The 11,951-nt window shown below is 38.7% G+C and overlaps 1 protein-coding gene across 1 annotated transcript; it reads left to right on the forward strand.

Moving 5' to 3' along the window:
* Positions 1 to 5,408: 5,408 nt before the first annotated feature.
* On the forward strand, positions 5,409 to 8,329 carry LOC141630322 (uncharacterized). Its single transcript, XM_074443159.1, has 3 exons — positions 5,409 to 6,657; positions 7,078 to 7,596; positions 7,668 to 8,329. The coding sequence occupies exons 1-3, from the start codon at positions 5,409 to 5,411 to the stop codon at positions 8,327 to 8,329; spliced, it is 2,430 nt and encodes an 809-aa protein (XP_074299260.1).
* Positions 8,330 to 11,951: the final 3,622 nt, after the last annotated feature.

An 11,951-nucleotide genomic window follows, 5' to 3' on the forward strand; every position in this document is an offset into this window, starting at 1 on the left:
AACTTATATTGCTTAAAATTGTTCATTAATGGACTTAAAATTATAATAAAAAGCTATAAACTTCAAATAAATCACAAAACTTCAAATAAATTAAAAATTTGAAATTTAAACTCATGAACATTCTGGAAAAATACCATGACACTCATAATGTTCAAAAACTTAGGTTAAAAATTTCGAAAGTTATCGGGAAAAACAATGTTGCGGTTTAAAAATCATAAAAACATGAGAAAAATTATATTCATCAACTTTTCAATTTTAGATCTGAAAAAGATAATAAAATGCAATATGTGACGTTTTTCCTTAGTCATGAAGTATGTTTTAGCAATTATTCACTAATTAAGTCACTATTTATGCTATTTTTCATCAAAAATCCATAAATCATGCATGAAGACTTCATTATAGCCTATTATTTTACACACATCTTGTAAAATTGCATGTGACAACATACTACATTTCTATGACCAGAATCGAAATATTTCTCATATTAACCTATTTTTCATCTAAATTCGATTTTTAACATGAAAAATCCATATTTCGAGCATAAAAACTCAAAAAATTCTAAAAATTTCCAGATCATCTAAAAATAATATATGTGAAAACATATCCAAAAACCACAGGAAAATTCGAAGTTTAGCTAATTTTCGTCCAAAAATGACATTTTTATCATAAAAACCACATTTTAATGCCAATATTATATAAAATGAACAATAAAATCCATAAATTAACCAAAATATCCTAAATACGTTTTAGGATCAGAAACTTTAACATGCATAAATTATTTTCGTGATATATCATAATAACACAAATTTATAAATTTTGTTTGTTAATCATATAACTCGGAAAAATAATAACCGATTTGCATGCAAACAACATTGTGCTCTTGACACCGCTTGTTGGAAATCTATATCTAATAGCTTAACATATTCATATATGTTTTAATTAATTTAGTCATAAAATTAATTACAAATCTTATGCATGCAAACTAAAATAAAAGAGATAAGAAAATCAATTTCTCACCAAATAAATTTCGGTCAAATGGGCACCAACAAGATCTCCTTCTTGTTAGTTCTTGAGCTTTCCAATATTGGATGAACATACCTGACCTCAAAATAGAAGCCCTCCAATTAGTTGCACCCAAGACTATCCCTCAAACCCACAAACTAACATGTACTAGATGTTTGTAATGTAGTTTACCTTAAAATCTATTACTAATACTAATATACTACTTCTAGTATTATTAGTGTTTGATTTTCACAAATTAGATTCATCAAACTTGAATTTTTGATGAACAAGAGAGAGAAGTAGTTGGTTTTCATAAAAACATGAGAGAATGATAAAAATAAGAAAAATCTACTCTACACTCTTGCCAAAACCGGTTGGTAATAGTATATAGACCAAATTTTTCTTTTTATTTTTGTCTTCACAAGACAAATTGGTGTAAGACATTTGCATTGTCAAGTCACTATCAAGTGTCATAGACAAATGAATAAGACAAATGAGCAAGACAAAATTTTCTCACAAGTTCACCCATATTTCGGTTTATGCAGTGTAATATGGAGTCCATTTTATTTTTGTCAATTGTACAATTGTATGTCATGTGACATGTTACATGTCTTATGTCATGTTTTAATTTAAAATGCATATTTAACAAATTAAATATCATTTATAAATTAAATAAATCATATTTAACAAATTGACTAGTAATATAAATTTACTTTCTCATAAAATGGTCATTTAATTACTACTTAGTATAATTCACAATATCTTGTAATTATAACTAACTTATCATTCTCATCTCGCGTGTTTCGCAAACACCGATTAATATTAGTAATATAACTTCTTAAATTACTAAATAAAATCTAATTTAATCACATTATAATAAGATATCATTTTTCTCTCTTATGATAATAATTTGTTCAATTTTAAGGAATTAATTAATCTGTATCGGTATACAATTAATTAACCTTTTCAATTAAGGGAATCGTCCTTTAGGTTTGACCTCAAGGGATCAACTGATCACAACCGTCGCACGACAGTAATGTCAAACTCTAGCCAGCCAATCATTACTGATATGTGTGGACCAGTTGACTATATATGTAATGTATCATCCCTTCCGTATTCTTATAATGAGATTTAAACAATGATATTTAAATCATGTGATCGCACTATTGTTGAGGACACATTTCCCAACATAGGGAATGTAGAAAAAGCATAGTTTTGTGTTCTAAAGTTCAACAAAAAACTAAAGGCAAAGAAATAGTTCAACAAAAATACAACAAAACAGTCCGGGTTGCCTCCCGGAGAGCACAGGTTTAAGAGGTCCCGCACGACCTTTCTGGCATCAATTAACTGGCGCATCAAGCTCGTCGAAGTACAAGACTTCAACACGATTGTCTGCGTCATTTGCCTCGTGATAATGCTTCACATATTGCCCATTCACCTTGAACCGATTTCCCTCGGGGCTTTCTAGCTCATTGGATCCAAATTTAGTAATAGCTGTCACCGTATAAGGGCCACTCCACCTGGACTTCAGCTTGCCAGGAAATAATCGCAGTCGGGCATTAAACAGAAGCATCTTTTGGCCAACATGAAATTCCCGAGGTAAAATTCTTTTGTCATGCCATCTCTTCGTCTTTTCCTTATAAATGCGCGAGCTATCATAAGCATTAAGCCTAAATTCTTCTAACTCGTCTAGCTGCAAAAGATGATTCTGACCACACAACTTAGGATCAAAGTTAAGCTCACGAATTGCCCACCAAGCCTTATATTCCAACTCAACAGGTAAATGACATGATTTCCCATAAACTAACCAATAAGGTGATGCACCAATTGGTGTCTTAAAGGCAGTTCTATAGGCCCATAATGTGTCTTCTAATTTAAGACTCTAGTCCTTCCGTGATTTAGAAACTACCTTAGACAGGATCTCTTTCAGCTCGCGATTAGAGACCTCAACCTGACCACTAGTTTGGGGATGGTACCCCAAACCACGCCGGTGTTGAACACCAACTTTAGACAGAATGGAAGTTAGTTTCTTTCCTTTAAAGTGCATTCCCCCATCACTAATGACGACCTTAGGGACACCAAATCGGGGAAATATGACCTTTTTAAACATTTTTATCACGGTCTTAGCATCACAATGAGGTGAGTCAATTGCCTCAATCCACTTCGACACATAATTTACAGCTACTAAAATGTACCTGTTACCTTTACTAGACGGGAACGGTCCTTGGAAATCAATGCCTCAGACATCGAAAACCTCAACCTCTAAGATACCATTTTGTGGCATCTCATGTCTCTTTGAAATGTTCCCTGATCGTTGGTAGGCATCATAAGCTAAAATAAATGACTTAGCATCAGCAAACAAAGAAGGCCAGTAAAAACCAGACTGAAGTTCCTTTGCCACGGTGCGCGATGGACCGTGGTGACCACCATAGGAAGAGGAGTGAGAGCCTTCCAGGACTACTTTGGTCTCCCACTGCGAAATACACCATCTGTAGACACCGTCTGCACATTCCTTAAACAAATAAGGATCGTACCAAAAATACTGCTTAGCGTTATACAGAAAACGCTTCCTCTGCTGATGAGAGAGATCAGGCGGCAGCTTGCCACTGACAACGTAATTAGCTATAGAGAGAACTTAAAAGACTATACCGCATTGAGGATGAGAGAGAAAGTTTTAGAGAGAGAAAAACCTCTAAAAATCTAGCTTACTTTTTACGCAAGCAATGGCTCGGAAGAAGAAGCTAACAAAAAATCCTCAAATTTCATCTAATAATTCGACTAAATCTACTAATATTTCTACACCAAAATCACAAAAACATGATGATATTCGTTTACAACGATCTAATAAAGGTAAATCGCAACTGAATTTTTCATCGCAGGAATTTGAGTCTGATTTGGAGCTTATCGTTGAAGAGGAGGAGGAGCACGAGGAACCCTCTGAAAAGGACCAGCCGTTATCATCTACTCAGAGGACACCATTGGTTCAGATTACCAAGGAAGATGTTGCTGGTGAGATCAATTTTTGGTCGTCTTCTGTAGTTTGTTATATTTTAGGGGCGAATCCACCGAGCTCTGTTCTCCTAGGGTTTGTCAAGAGAGTATGGCAAGCGAATGGTGTTGATAAGGTTGCTTTCCTTCCCAATGGGTTGTTCTTAGTACGGTTTAAGACCAAAGCTCAACAACAATCTTTCCTTAGTAATGGTCACCTTCTTTTTTATAATAAACCTGTTATTATAAAAGAATGGACACCGGCTATGGAACTTGTGAAACATGAAGTCACTAGGGTCCCTATTTGGATGAAAATTTTTGGTCTAGATGTCAAATACTGGGGTGGTGAAAGTGTCAGGAAGTTAAGTAGTGGAGTTGGGAAATTCATAAAATGTGATGACCCTACCCTTCATAAACAGTTCCTTGGATTTGCACGCATCATGGTTGAAGTTGATGTCGACCAACAGTTTCCTTCTGTAGTGGATTTCTTAAATGAGAATGGAAAGAATCAGTCTGTGATAATTGAATATGATTGGTTGCCTGTGTCCTGTACTGCCTGTAAAGGGGTCGGACATACAGCTGAAAAATGCAGGAAGGGAATGGTAAAACAACCTGTTACAAAGAAAGTCTGGAAACCTAGGAAGATTTATCCTAAACAGAAGGAACCTGCTAAGCAACCACCTGTGAGGAAGCTGGTGCAGGGCCCTGTACAACAACCTGTGGTGCAAAGATCGATCGTGATGCGAGACTCCCTGTGAATCGGTGGTTACTCCGGTTATGGTGCCAAAAACTCCGATTGTTGAGAATTCTTTTCCTAGGAGGATAATAACAAAATTGATGAGGCGGGACAATGGAGAACGTTGGAAGTTTACTCCGGAGGGCTTTCCTTCATGGACTCCTTATCTCATTCTTTCTGTAAAACTGGAAGGGGATTGTTGGATAGCAAGTTGTTTGAAAAAGGGGTCCCGATCGCTATAATCGATCATGGGTAGCTGTGGTACTTGGAACATTAGGGGGATGAATAATCCGAGCAAGCAAAATGAAATAAAAAGATTCTTAGCTATGAATAAAGTTGGCTTGTTTGGAATTTTAGAAACAAAAATAAAAAGTAGGAATTGGAATAAGGTTACTAATAATATTTGTTCTAATTGGGCCATCTGTACTAATTCTCATCTTCACTCTGGAGGTAGAATTTGGATCATTTGGGACCCTGCTTTGTTTGAGGTGGACATATTGGATGTCACTATCCAGTGTATTCACACAAAAGTGTTTGATAAAGCTAGGAGGAAGGGTTTCTACTTTTCTTGTGGTTTATGGTTTGAACTCTGGGGGACAGAGAGCCTCTGTGGCAAAGTATTAAATCTTACCATCTGCAACTTAATTCTCCTTGGCTCTTGTGTGGTGATTTCAATGCCATCATGGAGAGAAATGAGAGGATAGGGGGTGCTGAGATCACAAATGCTGAACTTAGACCTATGGCTGATGCTATAAGGGATTGTCAGTTGACTGATATGAAGGCTAGGGGGGCTTTTTACACTTGGAATAACAAACAAGGGTCTGACTCTTTAATTTATAGCAGAATTGATAGAGTTTTCATCAATGAGGAGTGGCTTGAGCAATACCCTGATAGTTTTGCTCATTTTCTCCCTGAGGGACTGTTTGACCATTGTCCTGGTATGGTTCACTTTGAGGAAGAGAGGCAAAGGAGGGGTAATTCTTTCAAGTATTATAGTATGTTGTCTATGGCCAAAGAATACAAGGAGGTGGTGATTGATGGGTGGAGCAGGGAAGTGCAGGGCACTCCCATGTTTAAAATTGTTAGTAAATTAAAAGGATTGAAGAAGGGATTGCTTGCTCTTAATAAGGATAATTTTGAGGATATTGAAAACTTAACAAATTTGACTGAATTATCCCTGAAGCATTTTCAGTCACTCCTTGTTTCTGATCCCTATAACAAGGAGTGGATTGAGAATGAGAGAGCTTGTGCTCAAGAGCTTACTGATATGGTTAAAGCTAGAGATCAGTTCTTGAAACAAAAGGCTAAATGTGATTGGATGAAGTATGGGGATGAGAACACTGCTTTTTTCCATGCTGCCATCAAGAAGAGAAGGGCAAGGAATAAGGTATTTCAGGTTAAGGACATGAGGGGAAGCCTTTGTTCCGACTCAAATATGATTCAACAGGCCTTTGAGGAGTATTATATGCACCTGCTGGGGTCCTCTACTCCTGTCAAACCACTTAATAGAAAGATTGTTCAGCAGGGTGCTTGTCTCACACCAGAGCATTGTGCTATTCTGAATGCTGAGATTACTGGAGAAGAGGTTAGGGATGCTATGTTTGCCATTCCAGGAAACAAAGCACTGGGCACGATGGATACTGAGAGCCAATTTTTCAAGGACAATTGGCCCATTGTAGGTGGTGATGTGATTACTGCTGTTAAGAATGCTTATGAAACTGGAAAGCTCTTAAAGCAAGTTAATAATACTATCATCACTTTGATCCCAAAGATGGAGATGCCTGAAACTGTGCTGCACTTCAGACCTATTGCGTGTTGCAACACTATTTATAAGTGTCTTTCTAAAGTGATCTGTGCTAGAATGAGCCGTATTCTTCCTGATATTATTAGTCCTACTCAGGGGGCATTTATCAAAGGGAGAGACATTGTTGGTAACATCCTGATTTGCCAGGACCTTATTAGATTGTACAATAGGAAGAGCTGTTCTCCTAGAGTGTTCTTTGAAACTTGACCTTCTAAAAGCATATGACTCCATTGAGTGGTCTTTTGTTTCTGAGATGCTTGAGGCTACTGGTTTTCCTAAGAAATTCATTGAGCTGTTGATGAATTGTGTTACCTCCCCTTCATTTTCTCTTTCCCTCAATGGAGAAAATTTTGGATTCTTTAAAGGACAAAGGGGACTAAGACAGGGGGACCCTCTCTCCCCCCTATTATTCACTCTTTGTTTGGAATATCTTAGTAGAGTGCTTATGATAGTACAGAAGCATAAAAACTTCAGGCACCATCCTTTGTGTAAGAGGATCAATCTCACTCACCTATGCTTTGCTGATGATCTTATCATGTTTTGTAAGGGAGAGAGAGAGGTTCTATTGAGCTCTTGCTTCAAGCCTTCATGTATTTCTCTAAGGCTTCTGGATTGGTGATGAATAGTGGTAAGTCCAACTTCTACACTAATGGAGTTCCTGCTAGTCTAGTCCAGGAGATTGAGCAGATCACTGGAATGAAAAGAAATGCAGTCCCTTTCAGATATTTAGGTGTTACTGTCTCCCCTAAACGTCTGTCTGTCATGGACTGCAACTGTTTGATTGATAATGTGGTGGCAAAAATTAGAGCCCTGGGGTCCAGAAAATTGTCTTATGCTGGTAGAGCTGTGTTGATTCAATCTGTTCTCAGTACATTACACTGTTATTGGGCTCGCATTTTTATCTTGCCTAAGACTGTCATTGATGCTATTGAGAATATATGCAGACAATATCTATGGTATGGAAAGGATCCTAAAGAGAATCCTGCACTGGTTTCTTGGGAGAAGATCTGCAGACCCAAGAAGCAGGGGGGTCTTGGTTTCAGGGACCTTCAAATTTGGAACATAGGTACCATAGGAATGTATGTTTGGTGGGTGCAACAAAAAACTGATCATCTCTGGGTTCGTTGGTGCATGCAGTGTATATTAAATCTGCTCATTGGATGGATTATGAACCTCATAGTGGAGCTAGCTGGGCTTGGAGAAAAATATGCCAGGTCAAGAACAAGCTCAAGCCTCTCATTTTAACGGGTGAGCCTTACACAATTCAGAAGGGGTATGATTTTATGAAACCTCTCACTGATAAGGTTGCCTGGTATCCTTGGATATTAAACAATTGGATTTGTCCCAAGCACTCTTTCTTCTGCTGGTTAGTAGCACAGAACAGGCTACTTACGCAGGATAGATTGGTAAAGATGGGTATTCTGGTTACTAACTGTTGTGAAGTTTGTGGAGTTGTGGCTGAGGATCACAATCACCTCTTTTTTGGTTGTGCATTCAGTAAGCAATGCCTTTTATTGATACAACTATGGTGCAAGGTGGTGTTACCTGCACAAGACTGTATACACTGGTGGATCACATGGAGGATTCATTCTGCTACAAAGAAGAAGGTTGTTGGGGTCATTCTAGCAAGTCTCATGTATCATCTTTGGCAACATCGTAATACTTGTAGGATAGACCAAGTTGTTCTTAAACCTATGGTACTAGTTCAGAGGTTGAAGCAAGATGTTAGAGCACGGCTGCAAGTGCTTGATTTACAGTGTAAAAATAGGACTGTTCTTGAATGGGTGAAGGAGTTATGAGGTTCTCTGCTTCATAGCTTCTTTACCTAGTTTAGGTCTTATTAAAAATGTTGTAATGGGACAATTTTTATGATTAATGAAAACTACTTACATTTCCCAAAAAAAAAAAAACATAATTAGCTATATCTACATACCAAGGCTCTTGGTTAACAATAGACGATAATATAGAAAATAAATAATCATCAGGAAAAGACTCATCAATAGGTAAAGAATCCTCCCCCTTTTGTCGCGACAGATGATCAGCTACAACGTTCTCAGCTCCTTTCTTATCTTTAATCTGAAATAAAACTCCTGAAGAAGGAGTATCCATCTCAGTAACCGTGGTTTAGCCTCCTTCTTGGCAAGGAGATGCGTCAAAGCTTCATGGTCAGTAAAAACAGTAAGTTCCGACCTAATCAAATAAGAACGAAATTTCTCCAAGGCATAAACTACAGCTAGCAGCTCTTTTTAAGTGGTTGTGTACTTCACTTGAGCCTCATCCAGAGTTCGGCTGGCATAGTAGATTGCATTTAAAGCTTTGTCTTTCCGCTGTCCTAGCACCGCTCCTAGTGCATAGTCACTGGCATCACACATTTTCTCAAATGGCAAATCCCAGTCGGGAGGCTGTATGATCGGCGCAGAGACTAAAGCCTGGTTTAACCTGTTAAAAGCAGAAAGACACTCGTCAGTAAACACAAAAGGGACATCCTTAAGTAGCAGTTGTGTAAGTGGTTTAGCAATTTTTGAGAAATCCTTGATAAACCGGCGATGAAAACCGGCGTGACCAAGGAAACTTCTCACTCCTTTGACATTAACAGGAGGAGGTAATTGCTGAATCACTTCCACTTTTTCTTTATCAACTTCTATTCCCCTATCATAAACTAAGTGCCCTAAGACAACTCCCTCGTTGACCATGAAGTGGCACTTCTCCCAGGTAAGCATGAGATTAACCTCAATGCAGTGCTGCAACACTCTATCAAGGTTAGACAGACAGTTAGAAGAATCACTTCCATAAATACTGAAATCGTCCATGAAAACATCCATAATTTACTCAATATACTCTGAAAATATCCCCATCATGCACCTTTGGAAGGTGGCAGGGGCATTACACAAACCAAAAGGCATCCTGCGATTAGCAAACACGCCCTAAGGACAAGTAAATGTAGTCTTAGCTTGATCATCTGGGTGAATAGGGATCTGAAAGAACCCTGAATACCCGTTTAAATAGCAGAAAAACTTATGAGAAGCTAACCTTTCTACCATTTGATCAATAAAAGGAAGGGGAAAGTGATCTTTCTTGGTGGCGGCATTCAGCTGTCTGTAATCTATACACATCCGCCAACCAGTCACTACTGGAGTGGGTATTAACTTTTTTTTTGCCATTCCTAACCACGGTAGTCCCTCCTTTATTTGGGACCACCTGCACTGGACTCACCCACTTAGAATGACCAACAGAATAGATAATACCTGCATCGAGTAGCTTCATTACCTCAACCATCACAACATCTTGCATCTTCTGGTTCAGCCGGCGCTGGCCCTGTCTTCAAGGTTTGTGATCTACCTCCAGCTCTATCCCGTGCATACAAATATCGGGACTAATCCCCTTGATATCTTCCAAAGAATAACCCAATGCTTTCCTGTTTTTCTTAAGTACAGCTAATAAAGAAGTTAGCTGATCATTATCAAGCTTAGCACTAACAATGACTGGATATCTCTTAGTATCATCTAAGAAAGCATATTTTAGATGAGAGGGAAGAGGCTTACGCTCAGGCACTTACCTCAATGGAGCAAAAGGTACTGATCATCTGTTCCACTTTCTCTCCCTTAGCGTCGGTGAGTTCGCGTTCATCTAAATCATCTATAAGCAAATCCAATACAACATCATTGTCATCTGGGTTATCTGCACACTCATTCAAAAGCATAAGAGCTTCTAGTGGGTCCTTCATAAAAGAACCCGATCAGAAGTCATAAATAGACTCGTCAATAATATCAACAGAATAACATGTGTCCTCTATCATTGGCCGAGCCAAAGTGCTAGGTAGGCTAAAAGTGATCGCGTCATCCCCTACTTCAAGAGTTAAACGCCCATGTTTGACATCAATAATGGCCTTAGCTGTATAAAGGAACGGTCATCCTAATAAAATTGGGGTCCGGGTGTCCTCATCTATTTGTAAAACAATGAAATCTACTGGTATAAAGAACTTGCCTATTTTCACAGGCACGTCCTCTAAGACACCCAAGGGTCGTCTAACAGATCTATCAGCCATGTGTAGTGTAATATTAGTCAATTTAAGATGGCTTATATTCAATTTCTTGCAGATAGATAGGGGCATGACGCTGACGCTGGCTCCTAAATCACAAAGGGCCTTATCAATAACTACATTGCCTATAACACAGGTAATAGAAAAGCTACACGGGTCTTTCATTTTAGGTGGAGCCTTATTTAATAGTAAATTACTAGACTCTTCCATTAATGAAACGGTTTCAAATTCACTAAGCTCTCTCTTACGCGTCATAATATCTTTCATGAATTTGGCGTAAGTAGGTACCTGGGTAATAAGTTCGGTAAAAGGGACAGTTACCTGGAGGTTCTTCGCAACGTCCACGAACTTACCGTACTGTCGCTCGACCTTCGCGTCCTTCAGACGACTTGGAAAGGGTACCCTGGTAGCAATGAGTGGACCCGCGACTTTCTCTTTACCTTTATCAGTGTGTGACGTCTCCACAACAGGGGAAGATGACACGGTAGCGGAATCAGATATCAAAATAGGGTCTCCGCTGATTCTGGCACTCGATCGAGTACTTTCCTCACTCGATCGAGTGGTTTTATCTTGGCATTTACTCGATCGAACTGTTTGAGCCACTCGATCGAGGTCTTCTATTTCAGGCTTACTCGATCGACCACTTTGCTCACTCGATCGAGTGATTTCTTCCTCTTTTTCACTCGATCGAGTAAAAGTATCACTCGATCGAGCATCTATGATTTGGGCACTACTCGATCAATCACAATTATCATTCGATCGAGTGATTGGATGGACTGTTTCACTCGATCGAGTAACAATTTCACTCGATCGAGTGTCTGGACAGAACGCAGCAAGAATATCGTCCAGAAACTCGTCGAAATCATCATCCGGGGTATTATCAGCTGTCACAACCCCGTCTTCTGGTATTTTTGGCCCCTCATGAGCAAGGCCACTTTTGAGATTCGTAGCATTAACTGGGTCACATGTCGGTGGATTGTTAGCTTGGTCTTTTGTGAGTGTTAACTGCGCGACTTGTTCTCTCAACTCCACTATAATAGTTTCATTCCTATTGCTTTTCTCCCCAAATTATTGTGTTAAGTTCAACATTAGGGACTTCAATTCGGCAATTTCCCAGTTCGTAGAAGGAGAGACCGGCTGCGGCACTGGCGTAGAAGAAGTAGAAAAATTTTTCATTTCTTCTTATAATTGAGAAAAAGGAACTCCTTGCTTGTATTTCTGATAAGTAAGGATGAGCTCAATGCTCACCAGACAATCAATAGGGTCATGCCCTTCCATGCCACATCTACCGTATATCTCCACATGCTCAGTAATTGCAAAAACCTGTGCACTGTCATTCATAGACTCCGTAATCTCCGTAATCTCCGCATTACCTAGACTTT

The sequence above is a fragment of the Silene latifolia genome, chromosome Y, assembly GCF_048544455.1.
Source record: "Silene latifolia isolate original U9 population chromosome Y, ASM4854445v1, whole genome shotgun sequence".
Lineage (NCBI taxonomy): Eukaryota > Viridiplantae > Streptophyta > Magnoliopsida > Caryophyllales > Caryophyllaceae > Silene > Silene latifolia.